The sequence below is a fragment of the Takifugu flavidus genome, chromosome 5 (assembly GCF_003711565.1).
Source record: "Takifugu flavidus isolate HTHZ2018 chromosome 5, ASM371156v2, whole genome shotgun sequence".
Lineage (NCBI taxonomy): Eukaryota > Metazoa > Chordata > Actinopteri > Tetraodontiformes > Tetraodontidae > Takifugu > Takifugu flavidus.
In genome coordinates this window covers 12,480,593-12,503,034 of record NC_079524.1, presented here as the reverse complement: position 1 = coordinate 12,503,034, position 22,442 = coordinate 12,480,593, and the positions used below count along the sequence as shown (strand labels likewise).

The window sequence follows — 22,442 nt, the reverse complement described above, 5'->3', positions numbered from 1 at the left end:
AAAAAGAGAAGAACAACAGGGAATGAAAGATAAACAGAGGAGCAATGATGGACTGATGAGAGGAAGATGATCAGGAGCAAACACTCATCAAGCAGCCTGTGTTTGGTCATTTGGAAACTCTTCCTCTTCTTGGATAACGTTCCCTTGAACCCAGTGTGACAGCACGCACACACACGCACACACACACACACACACACACACACACACACACACACACACACACACACACACTGGTGTGCGTCTCGCCTGCCAACATCAGAAATGAAGTGGTCAGCAGACAGCTTGGCTTGTCACAGGAAGCAGTAGGCAGCCGTGCCACATGTAGCTCAAAGGACAGGCCAAGGAGGGGTAGGCGGGGCAGGGAGGATAAAGGGGGTGGTGGGGGGGCATCTTCAGACACCCCCTAACCTGATCTCATCACGCCACATCTGTTCAGCAGTGAACCCTTGTGGTGCAGGTGCTGGCGGTGGCTAGTTGTTATCCATATTTGATGAGGGATTCAGGTTTTCAGGTTTTGCTTTTTACAACACTCTCACACACACTCAAACACAGACACACACACTGCACACACACACAAACACTTTGTTCCGACCTTTGTTAACTTTGACTGTAGTTGTTTGAAACCATTCTTATGCTAATGGCTGCCGCCATTTGTAGCATTCGAGCAGTTGAAGCAGATTGAATTTAAACCGAAAGCCAAACTTGAGCTCCATGCTTTATTATGTAACAGCAGCAGGCGATCAATGAGGTAATCTGCACTGATTATTGATGGGATTATTGATTTAGCGGCTGATCTTAGAGCGGCGTAGCAGCCGGTCCTGGCCGGGCACCTGAGGTGGCGTTTTGGCTCCTGATAAAGAAGAACAAGGGAGAGTTTTACAGTCCCACATCAGCAGGGCTCCATCAGCCATGAAGCATAACGGGCCCAGTGATTTTTTTTCCAGCAGAAGGATGGGGGGTGGGGGGGATGGGGGGTGGGGTGGGGGGGATGGGGGGGGTGGGGGGGCTGCCAGAGACGGGGAGGAATCATCCAGAAAGGTCATCCTCAATTTCTGTCCAGAAATGATCTTTTCCCTCTCCGCAATAAACATTTATCTGATCCCTTTATTGGCTTTATTAGATGTGACAGTTTAGTTAAGCCATTTCCATCCGCCGCCGCTGCCGCCGCCGCTGCAGGTCGTGACAGTTAACGTGGCACAGAAAAGTTCCATTGGCGGGGACTGGAGGGGAGGACGGCGGGTCCGGGCCTGGAGCCGCTCAGGCGTGGTTGAATGGAAGCGTGCAGCCGCCGCATTTTTCATTTCCATAAAAATCTGCAGCTATAAAAAGACGTGTAAAACAATCAGTCCGGGTTCTTCTGCCTGCCCTTTGCTTCTGAAGTCCTTTGTTACGGCGCATTAGAGCGCAGATTTCAACAGAGGCAAAAAGAGCATGAAAAGCGGGCTACAAATCCTTCCTAAACGCTGATAAATGTTGCTTTAAGACTCTCTGCTGTCCTTTCGTGATGACAGCCAATCCTGCTGTTGATGCCTCCATCAGTATGCGGCGATAATGGCGCCGTTGCGGAAGCAGTTGGGGTTGTAAACAACGTCTGTCATTCAGTTTAATAGACTTGGGGGCGTCCTAATGGCTTCTGCACCGCGCTCACATCCGCCGCACCAAATGTGTGAAATAAAAAGCCCTGAGATCATTTTACCTTGAGACTAGATTAAATAAACCTTTCATCTCTTTCATAACTCCATCTTCAAGGACAACCCCACCCCGATGACACCCCCCCCCCCCCCCCGTACCTTCCTCGTTGCAGCTGATGTAAATTTCATCTCTGTTTCCATCATTTGCGTGGCTGAATGACAAAAAGGCTTTCAAATCCATTCTTATTTGTCTGCTTGGATGTTCCTGTTTCCGCAGCTGTCAGTGGAGGAAGTGCTGCCCCCCCCCATTTGATAAGGACACCGAATACAGTAAATTCAATTGTCTTCCACATAATGACCAGCCTGTGTGCTCGTGTCCCTCCTATTTGATAAGTGCTTCTTATTAGTGAGATTTATGAGGCCCCCACGTCCGGGCTCTGGTGGTGGCCCCACCACCTCAGAATTAGTCATCGGCATCCCAAGGTTAATTAGGTTGATCGTGTCTTTAAATAGCAGGATCATCATTGCTCTTCCTCTTTCGCCTGCCCCCCCCCCCCCCCCCCCCACCCCCGCCCCGGTTTGATCTGCTGGATTGCAACAAGACTGCTCATCGGCTGGGCTCCCATTCAGGACCTGTCGGGTTTCTGGGGGGGGGGTTAACGAAAAGCTGGCTCCCAACGCGGGGCAGGCGGGCTAAGTTAGCGCGAAAGTGAAGTTGTCACTCAGAGACAGAGGAGGTGCGGTGTGGTGTGGGCCGGAGGAGCTAACGGTTTGCCTGCGCCTCGCCTCCAATCCAGACCATCTGTGGCCCCAGCTGGAGTGCCAGCGATGGTCTGGCACTTGTACCGCGCCATATTTACAGATCTAAACACAAATGGCTACTGCCTGATTGTTTCACGATTCATTAGTCAGACAAGCTCGGCTCTCGCGCCAGCCCAGCTGTTACAGAGTAAACCTTTGTCACTTAATAGGGCTGCTTATAGCCTCGCCATCAAATGTATTGATCTGTGGCCTCCTCCTTAAAGGCGAGAGGACGGCGGGCATAGGGGGAGGCGGGAGGAGGAGCGTTCCACCTGGAGGGGGAGCGAGCGGTTCGCTGTAGCGGCCCCCGCTAGAATCAAAGCTGTCTTTGGACGTATTGAGCCACGAGGGGGTGAAAACTCCCAAAAGGCAGTTCAGAGGTCAAGTGTTCAACACTGCTTAGTGGAGGGGGGCGTATTGATTTCACATTAGGAGCGGCATCCAGCCGAGCTCCCTGCCATCAAAGTTATTCACTGATCCGGGACCAGGGGGAAAAGCTCCACTATCGGCTTTCTGCCATTCCCCATGAACAACCGCTGTTCCCACTAAACGCCGGCATCCATTACTGTGGAGAAACGCCTCGATCTTGAGAAAGGAAGGGCGCTCGTGCGGGGGTGGGGTAGGTGGGGGTCAGAAGTCGGCAATGATGAGCGCTGCGTTTGTGGACCTCAAACGCCAGATTAAGTCAACGTGTTATTAGCCAATTAACTGATGCTGATTAATGCTCTGTTAATTCTCCTCTGACCCAAATTAATTCTTGACACTGAAGCAGTAAATGGTGAGTTAACGGTGTCGGTTCTGGAGGAGTGATCAGCACTCTGGAATTAAGAGCTGTTGTTTGTTTTTTTTTAATTATTGTAATGAGCCTCCGGTCGTTAAGGAATACTGGTGTTTTAATGCAGTTGCAGTAAAAGAGTGCTCCTAGAACACAGATCATTTAAATCTGTGTTCTGGTGAATAATACAGCCAAATAACAACCTGTGTTAGCTCGACGGAGGCTAATCTCGGGAATTTAGGACCAAAATCTACTGTTTGATCTGTCTCTAATCTGCCAGGATATTGATTACAAAGCACTATAAACGCTATATTTGTACTCCCAACCCTGGGACGCACAGGTGTGTGTGTGTGTGTGTGTGTGTGTGAGAGTTGCACGCGCACACACAGTCAGTTCAGACTATGTGCAGCTGCTGCCCCTCAGAGAGGCGTGTTGGGGGCAGCGCGAGCCTCCAGTGCATCGATCATGGCGCTGACAGCGCCGCCGTCCCCACACACTGTTCAGACTGAGATCTTCAGTATGGCTGCTTAGCAAATAATTGATGGGGTGCTTCCCGCTTTTCACGCAGGGTGGCGGATCGATGGCGGGCTGGCGAAGAGCGCTTTTTAAGTGGCGTGTGAGTCATTCCATTTCACGACCCATAAAGTCACCTGGAACAACAACGTACCAGGCTGCTTTTTGGGTCTCTGCTCTGTTTTGGACAGTTGAGGGAGTTTTTCTTGTTTAAATGCTAATGCTAATGCTGTTAGCCACTTATTTTATCTGATTTGTACTCTACTCTCCTTTTACCCTGGCTTGAACAATGACGCGTGATGCCTTCAATGTCACATCGTCCTGCACCTTCTCAGCAGATGGACAGCAAATATGGCCTCTGAGTTATCTGGCCACCAAATAACTGCGAGAAAACAACACTCCGCCAAACGTGGCGGCGGCGGATGATGCTAATATATTGGTGAAAATGTATTCGTAAGCGACGATGATTGGGATGGAAACCCCCCGGTGTCTGGAAGGACAAGTAGATAAAAACTGACAGTCATCTGTTATGTGGACAGCACTGGTGGGAACAGATGGGGGGGCAGAGGCGCTGATTGATCACACCAAAGTGGGTGAGCGTTAAAATGTTACGCAATAAGCTTTTATTTGCTTCGCTTCCGCCATCACGTTGCACAGGACGGCTCCGTTGTGCGACGAGGACTTTGTGGAGTCTATTTTTGGACGCCGCAGCTCGGATCCTGAAACCTTGCGGGTCTTTTTGGGTGCCTCTGGCGTGGTTCCTCAGCTGCACCAGCATCAACCGCCACGTTGGGGCGAGACTCAGCCAGGGACAAATGTCAGCCAGGTCTGCGGGTAGATGTTTGTGCTGGTGCTTTCCTCCCCGGAGGCTTTCCTCCAGGCCGGCTTCACTAGTTTCACTAACTTTGTTGTCGGCGCCTCCACAGCTTCCTGTCTGTCGGACGGAGTCTGGCAGCAGGTTTTAGTGCTGTTGTAGGCTTGATATCAGCAGCGTTTGGCCCGGTCAGCACCCCTGCTGCTCGGCGCCGGTGTTGGCAGGCCCACCTGGACGCAGCACCTGCTTCTGTCACCGGACGTGGCAGGGTGACGAGTCGCCTCCCCCCAAGAGCTTTGCGGGGACCGCTGAAGCCAATAACACCAACTTTTATCGAGCCGGTCTGAGAGAAACCATCTTTTTGAAGGGGTGGAGCTGTTTTTAGCTTTTTCTCCTGAGTTTTCTACTTTATTTTACTGTGGCTAATTTAAACACCCGGCAGACGAAGAACGAGGCTCATTTGGAATTGTATTTCTGGCCACCTGGTGTATTTAAATCCAATAATCACTATTTTCTCCCCTCTATTTCAGTCTCTGCGAACACAACATTGATGTTTGTGGTGCCTTGACTTTGCCAATTCAGCACTTTTCACCGTGTGAACAAACACTAGCTGCTTCAAGTGCACGGGCCAACATCTTAGTTTATATTTATTCAGAAAATTCTTTTGTTTTATAGTTAAACAAAGGCGATGGGTTTAATTTGTGCCATCCCAAATGGGCCTCAGGATGTGTTCTTATCTCTGCATTATATCACGCCGCACCTTCTGTGCTTTGGTGCGAGAAAAGATCTCAAATATTGATGCATTTGGGTCACTGATTGATGCTTTTGTTCCATTTTACTTCCACAGAGGAAAAAGAGTTTAAGCAAACTGTGCTGGAGTGTGATGGGGGGGTGGGGGGGTTGGCAGCGCTGTCTGAGCCCTTCAGTAAGGTCAGCTCACTCGGCCCGCTCCAAAATATGCCTGAAAGTGACAAAGAAAAAGAGAGAGAGAGAGACAGAAAACGAGAGAGAGAGAGAGAGAGAGAGAGAGAGAGAGAGAGAGAGGAGAGAGAGAGAGACATCACAGCTAGTGTCAGGGAGAACTGGGGGGGTCCAGCCAGGAATTGGGGGGGCAGGAGTAGATGGAGAACCTGATAATGAAGCTGGTTTGTCTGACAGGCTACATTTAGATGCACACACACACACACACCACACACCTTAAGAGGAATGATGGGAACTTTTACAACTCGCTCTCTTGTCATCCACCTGTTGGCAGCCGGCTGTTGTTGTGTCAGCAGCAGGACGGTGTTGTTACACTCGTATTAACATCCCCGCCGTAGAGCAACATGAACAAAGATGAATATTTAATTTTCAAGTGTTGGCATTCATTATTCATAAAACCAGCACTTTGCAATGTGATTAAATTATTTATGTTGATAGGATTAGATTAGATTTGGGGGTTAATATAATAATGTTTGTATTATATCAGCCATAATAAATTCTGAGCCATCTTCTATTAATTGGATTGATGACAGTTCAAAGCCCCGGGGTCGTTTGTGCATCATGGAGGGTTTACATTAGTCAGGTTGGATGAAGTGTGTGCATGACTTTTATAAAGCAGGCGCCTGAGAGAGAAGGCCCGACTCTGACTGGGGGGGGCATCAAAAGCACACAGCAGCAGCAGCAGCCATAAAACAAATTCTCCTTCATTTGTTGATTTAACAGATTAATTGGGGACTTTCACTGATGTGCACAGTTGAATTAATGGATCACTTTGTCCTCCGAGCGTCTCGGTTGTGGCAGCAGAGAACATCTAAAACCTTGAACAACCAGATCACTGCTCACAATCGGACTCATTATTTAGGATTTCTCTGGTTTTTCCCTCTTCAGTGAGCCAGGAAACCCTCATCAGTCTCTCTTGTTTCCAGTGGTCTCTCTCTCCTTCCTCAACAACTTCCTCGCCTTTAAAAGGGTATTAAATTTGCTGGGTATCATCAGAGGCCCCCCCTCGCTCAGTATGGCCTCTCCTCTGACTGATATTGGCTCATCATACTTAATCTAGGGTGAAATTTCCTAGTCTGTGCTAAATGACTTGCAGCCTTCAGGAGAGAGCAGATATTTATTTTTCTCAGGGCTAATGACCTGTCCCTCGGACCCACCCACTGATGGTTATTTACTAGGGCCCAGATGCTTGGGCTCAAAATGACTGGTAATGTCAGCGGGCGCCATCCTTCATCGGACCGCCTCTGATTGAATCCGAGTGATCCCATTGACATTGACTCTGTGACTTTTAAGGCCATTACCTTCCACCGCCCACGATGATCACCTCATCATCGTTTCTGAGCTGACAGCTGATTAGCAACAAATTACTGACAGGAGAAGGCTCTGACACCGGCGCCAGAGGTTGGTGTGTGTATGTGTGCAGGCGGAAGCTGGGCGAGAGGCGGTGGCTGAGGAGTCGCGGCCCCCTCCCCCTCCTCATGGGCTCTCAAAGCAGCGGCCACGTCCATTCCGCGGCGGTTCAGGTGGTTGCCCTCACGAGCAGCTGCTCCTCATCGGTGGACGAGGTTTGTTCTGAGATCAGCTGCTGTGAAACCTCAGATGAGGACGAAGATTATGGTGGTTTCACTGAGTTCTTGAGTCGCGAAAGCCACGAAACTGTCGCAGTGATGCTACAACATCCACACAATATCTGCTTATATTCGTTAGCATTAGCCACCACGTATGCATCATTGCTTATAATAAACAAAAAGATAATGTTGCTTTTACCTTATCGATCTTTCAAATTCAAAATCAGGCTCAAGGAGCAGCCTTGAGTCCTTCGCTCACTTTGCCACTAACATGATCTGGTTGGAATACTTCAGGGCTATAAAGACCCCTGTAAATTCCACCTTCGTCCCAGCGTAAAAGGACTCATCCCGATACTGGGAATGACCTGGGCCCTTCACAGACATAGAGAGGTGAGGGTCGACGGTCTGATCTGAAGGCTTTGCTCTGTAAATATACACTTTATGCTTTATATAATGAGGTCATGTTTTCAGTTGACCTCCTGGTCAGGGTCACACACACACACACACATACACACACATACACAGGGCATCTCTGGTCTCCAATTAACCTAATGTGCATGTTGTTGGCAAACAGCCAACTACATAAGCAGGAGTTAAACATGGAAGCGTGTTGCTATGAACCGCCGCACTGTTCCTGGACACTTGTCCGTGAGTGGGACTGGACCACGGGAGCCCCGTGGCGGTCAGGGAAGCCAGTCCATTGGTGTGTGTGGTGTTGCTGAGTGTGTGTTCAGCAGCACACATCATCCTCCGTCTTCCTCTTTGTCTGCCTCCTCCCTCACGCCCGCCGTAACCGATGCTTCACGGCCGCTGTTTGATCCACTACGGTGGGGTGCGTCCCTCCCCAGCTTCATTCTCTGGTTTGACAGCATCAGAACGTTGAAGACAGTGATGGAACCTTCCCTCTGGTGGATTGGGTCACACTGGAGTGTCTGTCACTTAGCCCGCCTGACTCTCCTCTCTCTCCCTCTCAGTCTGCCTGTCAGGATAGCAGATGACAGCGGGGGCCGCTGGGGGATCACTGGCTCCCAGTGAAGCTCCATTTGCTACCCTCCATGGAGAACACCCCCCCCACACACACACACACACGCACATGCGACCAGCTGTATTTCAAGAGCGTGGTAGTGCTGTCATGGCGAAGACTACAGCAACACGGCAAGGCCTCTCCCATAAAACATCAAACGCACCCGTTGCAATGAAAACACCACTGGCGGGGGGGGGGGGTTGTCAGTCTTTACAGCTCTTCTAAGTGACTGCGGCCCACTGCCACGGCACACAGCCGCTGCGCTGTTCATTCATCTTTCATGGCTCACCGTCGGCGATCCAGAATGTGCCATCCATTCTGCGGCTGACAGGTCCAAATGTTCGGCTTAACGTACAACGATGCGCATAACGGAGCTGCCTCTGCAAAGGTTTATGGTATGGAAATATGCCCTGATGGAGACACCGTGGGGGGTCAGAGACCAGCCTTGCTTTACTCCCGAACTCTTATTTATTATATGCCCCCCCCCCCCACACCTTGACGAGTCTGGAACGCTCTCTTGACTCTGCGGGTATAAACTAAGCAGAAATGCTCAACTGTTGATTCTGGGGATCCACCTGATTCATGGCCCCCCCTCCCACACACACATACACACACACCACCACAAACACACACTCCAAGTGCAAGTGTACGAGGAGTCCGAGCTATTTTTAATTCTTTTTAACTGGAACCGAGCATCAAGCTTCAATCCTCTTCAAGCAAAAAGATCCTCAGACCAGGTCTGCTAGCCCCCACCCCCCCCCCCCCCCGCCACACACACACAACACATGCACACACACACACACACGCACACACACGTGCACACACAGACACCACCCCCAAAGAGATGAATCCTGTATGCATTACGTCCAGACTGACATGTAAAGAGGCCCAAGATTAACGGCTCCCCCTCCAGACTTTTTATCCCCTCCGTTCCAGAGGCCACGCTCATTTACATAAACAGATAATACTTGATAAAAATTTCCATTAGACAAAGGTGAAATGGATCAATTTCTGCTGCCAAGATAAATCTCACGTTTTACACCGACAGGGTCATTACACAAGCCACATTTCAGGAATAATGTATTTAAAAAGTCCGCCGATAGCGGCCATTTCGCGCTTTCCAATTACCTTAAAGAAAAGCTTATTCTGTGGACAATAAAGCACATTACGGCACAATATGATACAGTCCATAAAGATCAGCGTGTTTGATGAGAGGTTAGCGAAAGCTCAGCATATTTCGGAGGGGATGTCACAACCCCGTGGTTATCGCTGACACCTCGCTGTGCTCGCCATGCAAATGTCCTATTACACCCAGTCCAAATAGATTAAGAGGCCTGTTCAGAAATAAACAGTTTTTTCCTGCCTCCCTCCCTCCCCCTGTCTCCGTGGTGTGGGTGGGGGTGAAGAAATATGGGAGGATGGGGGTGAGGTGGATTGACAGGATAGCAAGGTGATGCCAGCGGGCCAGGGCAGAGAGAGAGAATAGAAAAACTCATTACTTCGCTTCCACCCCAATTCGCCGCTCTGCCTGTGACCTTGAGACATCCGCACTCCCCTCCGTACCATCCCACACACCCCCACCATGCACACACACACTCACACACACACCCATACTAACCCCAGCCGCTATTGCAGATCAAACTATAGGCTTGACTGAGACTTTCTCACACATATTTCTTTTAGTTGTTGGGATTGATAATTTGCTTATTTAGCTGTTAGCCTAGCGTGGCACACGTGTGTGTGTGTGTGTGTGTGTGTGTGCGTGTGTGTGTGTGTGTGTGTGTGTGTGTGTGTGTTTCCCTCAGATCTAAATTTTTCCCATCGTCACTGCAAAGTGTTGCAACATGTTGGAACTGGAGAGTGGCACAAAGACTGCAGGGAGCGCTGTGAAGAGGAGAGACCTGCTTGCATTGCCGTGATCCCATGATCATGTGACCTGGGCGGTACTCCAAGGTCACATGATCACAATAGTCCAGCACCGGTTTTTTTTTTTTTAGAAAAGCTAAAACATGGGGAAAGCTAAAGAGAAAAAAGTCAGGTGAGCGTTTCCATGGTTGCTTGTTTAGTTGACACCTGTGATGCCTGACTGGATACAGGGAGCATCTGACCTCTGACCTCTCCCCTTGGCCCCCGCCCTGTAGCCCCTCAGCTTCTGAGGTTTGCTTAAGACAAGCTTCCACTGTGGAATCACAGGCTGAAGATGCCTGCAGAAAGGAAAAGGAAACAAAAGGAATCAGCTGCACGGATCTGCTCCCCCCCCCCCCCCCCCCCCCCCCCGCCTATAACGCCAGGAGACATGAAACCCATTATCTTGATGGGATCAGGCAGCATCCATCTTAATGCCGGACTACATATGATGACAATGATGATGCTCAGAGTAACACGCCACCAGCTCGGCTGCTTCCTGCCGGCAGGTTTGGAGCAAATCCCAGGAGACAAATCTCTCTGCACCCCCCCCCCCCCCACCCCCCCCACCCCCAACAGCCCCTCAGCCCCTTACAAAAATGCTCAGCTTGTATCTCAATCTGGTTCCATCTAACAGCGACTCAATTATTAACCAAACAGATTTGCTCCATCCATCCATCCACCCACCCATCCCTGCATCCCTCCATCCCTGAATCAATCCATCCATCCATCCATCCATCCCTCCCTCCATCCATCCAACCATCCCTCCATCCATCCATCCATCCTCCCTCCATCCCTCCCTCCTCCATCCATCCATCCATCCATCCATCCATCCTTGCATCCATCCATTAATCCATCTTTCCATCCTTCTATCCATCCATCCATCCATCCCTCCCTCCCTCCATCCATCCATCCATCCATCCATCCATTCATCATTCATCCATCCTTCCATCCATCCATCCATCCATTCCTCCATTCATCCATCCTTCCATCCATCCATCCTTCCATCCCTCCATTCCTCCATCCATCCTTCCATCCATCCATCTATCCCTCCCTCCATCCCTCCCTCCATTCCTCCATCCATCTGATGCCCCAACTTTTAATAAATCCTTCCAGTGAACACATCATCCAACTGCTGTATTTATTATTGGTCTGATGCAGGAATTTAACGTATCTGGGGGACAGACGCAGGTGTCATAGCGCCACCTCCTGTCTGGAGGAGGAAGTGGGGACTTGAGAGAGATTCTTCTCAATCTCCAGCTGTGTCTCGACTGTTTTAGCCACAAAGTGAGAAACGGAGACTAACTTCTCTTTCAGCGTGTGATTGATGTTTTATTTTAAGTGGTTTGAATATTGTTTTCCTTGGATTCAGTTGTTGAAAAGGAGAAAAATAAGTGACAATTATCATCCACATTTTTGCATATTACTATATGCAACACGAACCGATGCTCCTAAACATATCAGGTAGGATACAAATATCTTATTGGAACATTCAGTGAGGATATTTTGGCTGCAAAACAAAAAATGCTTGGACATTTGTTTTAAATCCTTATCTGAACTGAGATGCTGAAGATATAGTTTGTTTTTGCATCCATGTGTCCGCAGTCACGCAGATCTCGTCAGCTGTTCTGTGTCCACAGCAGGTACATAGCGCCCTCCGCAGGACACAAGCGGAACTGCATCTTAGCGTTAGTACTGTATGAGCTCGTTTAATTTAATTTCCGTTTCTTTTCTTTTTTTAAATCTAATTGCAGCTACACGGCCATAATCACGGGGATGGTATCGCGGAAAACAACTTGTGCATTTTAAAGAAAAGATGGAGTGACTCCAGATGAGAGTCTGTTCAGAAGAACAAGTGTGTCTCTGAGGAGCTCCATTAGTTTAATTTTACTTGCAAGTCAGATTTACGCAGCAATTAACGTCAGCAGATTTGATACATTTCACCAAAGAGGCTGCTGCTCAGCGGGTTTGATTCCCCTACTCATAACTAATATTGAAAATTAATTCTCTGGTCTTGCAGACCGGCGATAAATAAGAGTCGTTCCAGATTACTGCAGCATTTCCTCTTCAAGTGTGAACAGCCAACAGCGATGGTAATATCAGTGAATTTCCAACTGGGTCTTTTTTTAATTCGATGCTCCTGGAATCTGAAACTGGAGCGTTGTGTCACAAGAATGAGCGTTCAGCTGATGTTGAACCATTTTAGGGTCGAAGTTTTCGCACAATATTGCTGATTATCTTGTGCGTAATTTTCAGAAATATTATTGGAATGATCAGGCACATTCTTTTGATCCTGCTGACAATTTAACCAAATACCTCATGGTGGAAACGGAAGGTGCAATAAACAAAGGCGGAACACAGATAAATCTACACTTTGAGTTCTGAAAAGTGCTGAATTTAGTATAGTGTTTTTTCAGCGTGTTTACATCCGAGAGCTGTAAAATCCCCGTCAGATTGAGCTGTTTCAGCTACACAAACCTCTCCTCCCCACAAGTCTCTCCTTGTCTACACCTATTTGTCACAAGGCTCTTCATTTATCAAACTATTTGTTTAACAAACTCCTCTGTAAAACATGAAAAATTGTTGGAAACGTGTCTGGAAAAAGTAACTCCAATAATCAAACAAATAAGAGAAGGAAAAATGATGGATGTCTAAGAAACCTCTTAAAAGGGGACAATAAATGAACATCAGTGTAATTTATCTGTTTACTCTTCATCATTTAATACAAGATGAGCAGGAGTCAAACCTCCCATCCAGTAGTTCTGGGTGACCTTCTCCCAGTTTCACCTCCAGACCTTTGATTGTTTCACCATGTGGCTCCAAACCTGGAGCCCGTTTCAGGTGAGGAGGTGGACGGGTACATGCAATAATCTGGAAAAGGCTCTTTGACTTATGAAAAATGTGCAATTACATCATTTTAAAAATCCAAATCTTCTTTGAAAAACCCAAGAAAACCAATCTGAGCTCCATGTAACCCCAGAAAGAGGATAACTGCCAGAGCGCATATGCAGCTCTAATCTACACTGGGCCCTGCGTTAAAGGGCTTATTTTGCTATTGTTCTGAAAATAAAAAGTGCCCCTCGTACACGCTCCTCCTGCCAAAAAGCTTAACGAGTTTGTCGGAGAGATGAGCTTACACGTTCTGATCCATTAAGGATTACCAGCAAGTGCAGCTGCAAAAAGTGCAACACATCGTCACAGTTGTTGCTGTTGGGAGGTTTTAATCTCATTGGCAGCAGCAGCAGCAGCAAAGTGTCCTCAAACAGCCACCCTGCCTTCCTCCTTAATCCTTCCACCGTTGTAAAAAAAAAATTGTTTTCGCTTTTCTTTGGAATCCGAGCAGGAATTACAAGACTGAGGACCAGATGTACTTTCTAAGTCTAAAAAAAGTGGGGAAAAAAGAAAAAAAGGGGGGAGATTAAGACTAATGCTTTTCAATATTGTTATACAGATGAAACTTTCCAGGAAAAATAGGAAAAGAAAACAATTTAATTCCCAGAGATGATCTCAGTAGCTGTGAGAAGGATCCCTAACAAGGAGAAATACATATTCCAGAATATTCTGTGGTGCTTTTCTTATTTTCACACGTCTGGATGGAATTGGCACGTCAGAGGTTGGAGATCCGACTTTTTTTTAGATTGTTTAAATCAGAGAAGAAGCACTGGAGTAGAATTTAGAGCCTAAACTGGATGCATGTGCATGTAATTGATAAAAACAGAAAAAAAAATCCAACCCTAGGATTTGGAGATGGAATTGGCTTCCAAAACTTCCCCAAAAAATCAGCTCTGGCTCTCGCTCGGCTCCTTCCTGCGGGAATATGACTGAGAAGGTCTGCATGTGTGAATAGCAAACACAATTAATTTTCTTTTTAAAAAAAAAGAAAACGTGAATTACTCGGATGCAAACATCACGCTTCAACAAAAACATTTGGAATTCTGTCATTTTCCCACGAGGTTCGTTTTGTTCTTTTAAAACCGCTCCATGTGAAGCGACAAAGCTCCTTTCACACATGAGCCTGATAATCTGTAGAACCACAAGAATTGATCGAGATTCTTTTGCTGTTTGTCTAAATTTTTATTGATCTAATTATTTAAGACTACTCGCTTTCTCCTCCTGACTCGCTCTGAGCTGCATGTGTGAATACAGCAGGCGGAGGCGCATGTCTCAAACCTTCGGGTGAAGAGAGAAGAGTGACAATAACACAACTACATATCTTTAACTTGACAGATGAAGGAGCCCAAGAGCTACTGCTGCTGCCGCCGCCTGCCAAGGGAATAGTGCAACAGATGCAGGCATTCGCTCATGTGCGGGGTCCTCTGGAGTCCATGTGTGCATGAGTCACGGCGTCTACGATTATTTTTACGTCCTCTGTCCACAGTCTGTAAAGCAGAAAAACCAGGTTTTGCAGGATCTCTGGTATTTTTGGTTCTTTTCAGGAACAGAGCATTTTCACACCCCCCTCCCCTCCGAGGGAGCCAAAGAGCTGTCCGCGGCGCTTTGTGTCAAGGCCTGAAGCGTGGTCAGCCGGAGACGTCCAGACGTCCTCTGCGTGGAGGGACGAAGGCGTGGGGGGAGGAAGAGCAACTCTGCGTGATGCTGAGGCAGGGGTAAAGGGAAAAGGCGAGGCCCCATCAGACGACTGCTGGACTGCATCTAAGTGTCAGCTCCCAAAATAGTTTGCCAGCATCGACCAGACTGAAGACACCAAACAAACAACAGCTCTCGGAGCGAGTAAACAGCAGCGAGCACGCGAGACACGACCAACTGTGAAGTCTTCCTCTGTCTTCCGGTGTCGTCCATCAGAGCCGCGTGGAGAGAAATCGGAGGGGACACCCGTCTCGTTAGCGGAGGCTGTAGCCGCCTCTGACCAAGGTCCTCGCAAACACTTTGCCTTTGAAAAAATGTTGACAAGCTCCCTCTGTGCGGTGCTGCGTGGACGCAGAGGACAGAGTCTCATCTCCAGCAGATGTCTTGTGGCGCTGACTATAAATAAAGCCAATGAGACCAGCCGGCCGCTGACGAGCACAAGCCGCCGCGAGGCCGCGTTAGCTTTGCAAAGGGCCTGTCTGGTCCTGGCACGGCAGTCAGCCCAGTATTTGGCAGGCCTCGAGTCGAAGCCCGCCACGCCTGGGAGCTTTGGGTTGGTTTTAATGGCGAAATGATGATCCTCCTGCTAATTTGAGGATTCTTCTGAAATCTTTAGCGTGCCTCAAGCAGGCGAGGACAACGGTGGACGCCGCGGTGCCAGCAGAGACAAAAACATGGGTGCAGTGAAAAACATGTCACGCCTCGTTAGCTTCTCCTCCGTGCAGTAACACGTACAGTCAATTTAGCATGTGTTTAACATCAGTGAGTACAGCAGTGAACATTTGGAACGGTCAGAGGAGAGTGCATCACTGTTTCTGGGGTGATCCCAAAGGACTTTGGTAGCCTGGGGTCCTGTCTGTCTCCATTTAAACCAGTCTAACAACGTCTGGTTTGGAAAGGAGACCTCAACTGTCCAACGCCAGTGTAGACACCCCAATTAGGATCTACTGCTGACCCATTTTATTGCAAGTGTCGCAGACGGCTCCGCAAGAGAGGAACTGCCTCAATCCTGCCGTAATGTAGCATCAGCATAAATGTGATATTTCAACGCCGATAAAGTGGCAAATGTACAAATCACCTCCTGCTTTTATAAGAAACAGCCACACTTCAATTTCATGTTCCATTAGATGCCTCCCGAACGCATCAGAGACTCTTTACTTCTAACAGGGGACACAGAGGACAAATAACAGGGAAAGAATTGTAAAACGGGCTGATGACGGACTGTCGAGGTGAATCCGAGAGGAGTCAGAAACAAGGTGGCGAAGGTTCATTCTGAGCCTCTGCTGGCTGCTGCTCCTCGGAGAACAATAACAGCAGCTCGGCCCCTAAAAAGGCTTCCAACGGCCAGGTGTTGGATTCGTGAGTGGAAAAAACGGGTTTTAAGTCACTGTTTTAAGTCGATTTTTCATTGTTGGAATGCTGAGAAAATAGATGACTAACCTTCAGTTGTTGTTGTAATCTCAGCTTCTGTTACTACCAAAAATCAGTTTGTGATAAATCTCTGCCAACTTTATGCTTTAAAAAAATCAATTAATTCACGTGAGAGAGAACGGGAGAGACAGAGAGAGAAGAGACTCTTGTCGTTTGCCTTCGCACACTTGAGTGACTGTCTTAACTTGGCAGCTGACACTTTGCCAAGTGGATGTGCTGAGAGGTGCATTAGAAGTGATAATGAAGAACACACTTCCAGTTGAGAATGAGGCATCTAAAGAGGGGTGTAAAAAGCAGAGGGAGGACTGGGTGTGACTTCTCTCCTGGGGGAGTCCTCCAACATTTCTCACACCTGAAAGGTCTGTGGGTAAATGCTCGCTCTGATGAGTATTCCTGATGACACGGAGCAATGGGATGATGATGTTTTTTGCAGAGACAAAAGATGTCCTATATGTCTGTTCTACACCTTTCAGAAGTGTATTTGCCTAATCTGGGAAACATTTTCTTTTCTTATTTTAAAATAATAGGAAAAAGAGAGCACATATTTGTATTTTCTGGTATTCTTTGCACACTTCAGGGTCATTTATATGCTGTCTTGGCATACCCATGTATAAATTTGCTTTGTTATTATTATATTTTAAATAATTGGACAAATGTCTCTCCCATGCATATCCTTTTTAATATAATGCAAGAGTGGCTGCCCCGTAAAATTATTACATTTTGATTAAAATGTTTATAGATTTATATTCTTATTTCCAATTAAAAATAAAATTGTTGCATAAATGATTCCTTGAACGCAACAGTCGGAAACTCTTTTTTTAATCAGGCACTCGTTGGTTACTCTGGAGGGGTCCTTCCGTTGTGACGTCCGTGTTAAAGAAAATGTGTTGATATATTTTTGCATCGTTTAATTCTAAAACATTATTACAAATGAGAAGTGCGTATTTTAAACCACACAATGGCACAAAGTGCACATACACCAAGTTAAAAGGTGGGTTTTCATCAGTTCCTTTCGAACAAAGCAACTTTTAGCTACCTAGCCTGTTCAGCCTCCTAGCCTCTAGCTAGCCGGCAGACCTCTGGAGCTACCGGTGAATGTGATTTAAGTTGGCCTTATTTCCATTAGAAGACCAAACACAGTTTTCTGTTGGCTCTTTTATGCTGTCGGCTGGCAAAGATGCCCACGGCCTTAACGTTTATTCCAACCAACCAGGTCTTTTCTTTAATAGAACGAAGCTTCCAGCGTATATTCCCTGCCATGTTTTTGTCGAAACTTGACTCAACCTTTATTCTAGTTCAGGCTGCTTGGATTTTTGTGTTTGATTTGATCGTAGAATCAGCTGGTTTGAGTATCAGCTGGTTAGAGCCCTGAGGTAGCGTTTGGACTAACCTTGTTAGTTAGCTTAGCTGCTACCTTCCTAATAACCAGTGTTTGTAGTCAGTACATCTGACAAGCATCTCAAAATGCTTTAAAACTGGTGATTCGGAACTTTAACATTCATTAAACATGCAGCTTAATCTTTTAAACCGGTTCACTCGGCAGCCCATCATCAATCAATCTTTATTTATATAGCGTCTTTTACAATCAAAATTGTGTTATGTTGTCATGTCAGATATCCAGAAGTGTCTCTGTAAATGTCTCCAGCTCCCAACTGCAGCACAGCGATGCCCCAGAAACAGCAGAAGAGCGCCCAGACGTCCCACTACATCGAGCTGGGAGGGTACCAGTACTGGCCGGTGCTGGTGCCCCGGGGCATCAGGCTGTACACCTATGAACAGATCCCGGTGTTCCTGAGGGAGAACCCGTACATCACAGATGGATACAGAGCCTATCTGCCCTCCAGACTGTGCATCAAAAGGTGACAACACCTTTTTTTACTGTTGTTACTGTAGCTGGGTACAGGTGCATCAGAGAGGCCACACATGAGCAGCTTCACCTATTTTAGGTTGTATTTTTCTTGTGTGGTTCAATTTTGATATTGAGATATCGTTTTAGCGTGGTTCTATTAAATGTTTTTGTCTCGTGTGCAGCCTCTTCATACTGTCCAACGAGACGGTGAACATCTGGAGTCATCTGTTGGGCTTCCTCCTCTTCTTCTGTGTCGGTGTTTACAACATGGCGTCCGTTCTGCCCGCCGTCGGCGCCTCCAGGGAAGACTACGTCATATACTCCATCGCGCTTTTCTGCTTCCAGGTACAGAACTTTTCACATCTAGCTTTGGTGGATCTTTCCAGCCGCTCATATTCTCAGAAGTGGGCTTTTTAATAAAGGGGAAAACCTCAGTAATGATTAAACTTGACCCTTTAATCAAGTATAATCCAGCTATGCTCGTGTAGCCACTTCTCTTCCATGGCTTGGTAGAAATAATGTGCCTCGGTTTCTGTAACAAGGTTCCTTCCTGTTTTGATCGGAATGGGTCCCAAATTTCCCAAATATTGGCAGTTATTGTAATCACATTGAAAATGAGATGGTGCAGGAATTTGGAATAAATATTTTCTACCCATTTGCTCACATCTTGGGCTGCCTGACTGGTGTGTTTCTCCTTCAGCTGTGTATGCTGTGCTCGGTGGGTTATCACCTGTTCTGCTGCCATCGCTCAGAGAAGACCAGCCGCCGCTGGATGGCTCTGGATTACGCCGGTGTTTCCATCGGCATCTTGGGCTGCTACGTCCCCGGAGTCTTCTACACCTTCTACTGCAACAATGTAAGTTCAGCCCGGCGTTTTACAGTCAGACCTTCTTTAGTTCTGTTCTTGTCTAACAAAGGGCTCAGCAGGAAAATATTGAGGATTCTTTCCCGTACGATCCGAGCAAACTACTGAAATAAATAATGAAAACCATAATTAAGATTAGCCAGAATCCATCAGCCGCCCTGGCTGAACGCAGCTTTAAATCTTTTCACCATATTTCATGTTACAGCAGCACAGGTGGGTGAGAACGGAAGCTGGTTGGATGGATTTCCAGTTGAGTTCTGGTGGATCCTCTGAGCAGACTTTCCTCTGAAGTCTCTGGTTCCAGATTAAATGAAGCCTAGTCAAACTCTGCCGATTGACTCATTGTTCCTGGTGATTAAGCATCCCGACACCTTTGCTGCGCTCGCCGTTTGGAAGACAGCCTTGATGACACAAGCCTGTTCGCTTCCTTATTCCAGCCGCCCACCACCGTGTTATTTTCTTCCCTCTCCTGATTGCTTCTCTCTCCGCTTTTATTCATTGATTTTTTTTTTTTTTTTAACTCTTCAAGTATTTGGCCCCGCTCCTGACTGTTCGCTTTCCCCCGCATATTGGAAGCGCCGGGTTATTTTGCCCCCAGAACGCAGCTGAAATCTGCTCCAGCCCAAACCAGATGGCTGCGTTCACGGAGCGGTCCATCACTCCTGTTCCCCACCATATGACGTTCGCAAGTCTGGGAGCCTCCGCTGCGCAGGGGCCCCCCTCCTCCTCCATCATGCCAAGATGAGGGCTCCGCGTCTGGGTGCCTCCTCTTGTGTGACAAGCCAAGTTCTTTAAGGAGGGAAAAAAAAAAAAAAAAGGTTTTTATATTTAGATGCTGAAACTCGTGTCTCATCCGAGCGTTTTAGAGGTGCAGATTTGGAGAGAACACAGAGTCTGTTAGCAGAGCAGCTAAGAGGAATTGGCTGGAGCCGAGCGGGGCCTTTTTTCCTGGTGCAAATTTATTCACTGTGAAATTCAGCAGGACTCGTTACATGAGGACGTGTGACTGGACGGAGGCCTAAAATGGACAGAAGGAACCGAGACGAGGCTGTCCAGGCTGCACACAGCCGCTTCTACAAGTTTGGAGAAACAGCCAGGACTCCGGGTGTCGTTTCATACTCATAAAAATGCTTTTATGTTCAGATTTTACAGCATTTTTTTTTTTTTAAATTTCAAAACCAAATCAAAACATCATTGCAAATGTGAGGAAGCGGATATTTAGAAATTGTGGAGTGATTTGGATCACAGCAGGTTGTTCATAAAATGATCTGTTTTCATAAAACATGTCTGCTTCATGTTTTCAGGCTTTCCAGATGTTTCGAAACACATTTTTACTTCTAACTTTGTGAGGACTTTGATTGTCATAATGCAGTCCCTGGTGTCCCGAGCCAGTCCTCCAGCGCTCTGGTCCATCCAGGTTTTCCATCCTACCAGCTTGACCAGCCTTTCAGCTGGGGTCCCACTTCCCTTGAAGGAGCGTTTTCTGCCTGGTAGGACACAAAACCTGGCTGGATTGACGGCCTTGAGAACTGGATTCAGACATCTAAACCCTTGAACATTTAAGGGTTGGATTTTGTAGCTTCAGAGTTGTAAAAACCAGTCAAGATGTCCCCACTTTGCCACTGAAATTTGTGTTCCGGTCCTCACTGTGTAGCATGTACACACACACACACACACACACACACAGACTTTGTGACTTTAGTTTTTTATATGACAAATGTGAGAAAAGGTTTAATATTTTGAGAGATGCTTTCTTTTATTTCTATTTCTGTAATTGTGGACTTTTGTGCGCGTGTGAAGTGTGTGTGTGTGTGTACACACAAACGCAGTAACCATTCAGGACTTCCTGTCTGCAGTACTGGAGGCAGGTGTACCTGGTGACTGTTCTGGCCATGATCCTCGCCGTCTTCTTCGCTCAGATACACCCACACTACCTCAGCAAGCAGTGGAAGCAGCTGCGCTCGCTCATCTTCTGCTCAGTGGTGGGATACGGCCTGGTCCCCACGGCCCACTGGATCTTCATCACTGGGGGCTTCTCCTCAGAGCTCGTACAGGTGAGACAGGTGACCAGACTTGAGATGACCGGCTTTGATGCCTCGGGATAACATTTGATCTGCTCTTTCGTCTCTGCTGCTTCAGGCTTTTGTTCCTCGAGTCCTGGTGATGTACCTCATCGCCGCGTTGGCGCTAATCTTCTACGTTTCAAAAGTTCCTGAACGCTACTTCCCAGGTAGGACGAGGTGGATTTGTGGTGGTTACAGGCGGAACGGCCATATTTTCAGAAACGCGTGTAAACGTTCTGTCCGACCTCTAACCGCCGGAGCTGTGTCCCTGCAGGTCAGCTGAACTACCTGGGCTCCAGCCACCAGCTGTGGCACCTGCTGCTGGTGCTGATGTTTTACTGGTGGCATCAGGCGTCGGGCTTCATCATGGCGTACAGACACAGCCAGCCCTGCCCTGGGGCCCCCCAGCACCCTTAGGAGTCTGCTCTGTGACGCAGGGACCCTTTTAACAGTATGATGTCATTTTATTTATTTTAAACCTGAATTCTTCAGCCTACCACTAATCAAAATATTTCTGAACACTGGGTTTATTGTCGCCCTCTGCTGGAACAGACTAAGCCCCTCCTCCTAAACTATTGGTTTCTTTTAGGATGCTGAGATCTGCTCATTTTGGGGGGGGGGCATCTGAGCTGTTAGTCTCTGAACAAGATTCTGACCTTTTGACCTCCAGAACCTGATGCGCTGTGTGTGACCGATCACCTGTAAACCAGAGGAACTTTTATCATCCTAGGAAACATTAAAGCCTAAAAGGGTTTTTTTTATGGATCAGGTTTTTGTAAGTTGATGCCTTAGATTTTGGCTAAAGTAGCATTATTGAAGCGACGGCAGGCACCCGTCACAAACCTTCACACACAGCCACGATTTGTGGAACTACATTAGTTTGTGTTCAGAACTGAGGCTGTTTTGCTGGTGTGTTCCTGTAGTTTCCCTCAGTTTGGACCAGTTTGTATTCTAAAAGTTCTCCATGGACGTTTCGGATGTACCGTAGCAGCTGCGCCTACAGGGGTCGCTCTGGCGGTCCTGTCCAATTCAAGGACTTTGATCCTGCTTGTGCTGGGAATGAAACCAGTAGCGACAGATGAAACTACGAGCTGACTCTGGATCAGTTCCAAGGTTTCAAGCTGTACAAAAGTCAGTGGAGTTCAGGAACGTTACATATTTTTAATGTTCAGTATTTTTCGTGTTTCTTTTTCTGACCAATGTCGCACTGAGCTCAGATTCCCACACGTGTATAAGCCTGTGAGATCTTTATGCAGCTGTTTCAGTCTGGATGTGCACGCCACACAACTGAGCATCTCTACTACGTCATTTAGCTGCAGTTAAAATAAAGCTGTTAAACAAATGACAACTTTTAAGTGTTGATACAACCAGTTTTCTAGATAATCCCCTGTTTTGCCTGATTTGGGGTAATGTGCAATCATCAACCAGCTATTATTTTATCAAATGCAACTTTTGACTATGAGGAAAACCATTAACTTATTTATGTCTTAAATCTGTTACAGACAATAATAATACGCTCTGATACCTTTGTTGTAGCTTTAAGGCAACTTCAAGCAGCAGTTTTATATACTTTTTTTTGCCACTTTTGGCTCTAAATAAAACCAACTGTGTCCTAAATTGTGTGAATTTTGTTCT

General features: G+C 47.2%; 1 protein-coding gene across 1 annotated transcript; it reads left to right on the top strand.

Annotated features, from left to right (window-relative positions):
- The first annotated feature begins 16,860 nt into the window (after window positions 1-16,860).
- Window positions 16,861-22,424, top strand: paqr3a (progestin and adipoQ receptor family member IIIa). The gene is made up of 7 exons (XM_057032282.1): window positions 16,861-17,021; window positions 17,676-17,889; window positions 18,062-18,224; window positions 18,580-18,735; window positions 20,601-20,798; window positions 20,884-20,974; window positions 21,082-22,424. The coding sequence occupies exons 1-7, from the start codon at window positions 16,961-16,963 to the stop codon at window positions 21,222-21,224; spliced, it is 1,026 nt and encodes a 341-aa protein (XP_056888262.1). The 5' UTR covers window positions 16,861-16,960; the 3' UTR covers window positions 21,225-22,424.
- Window positions 22,425-22,442: the final 18 nt, after the last annotated feature.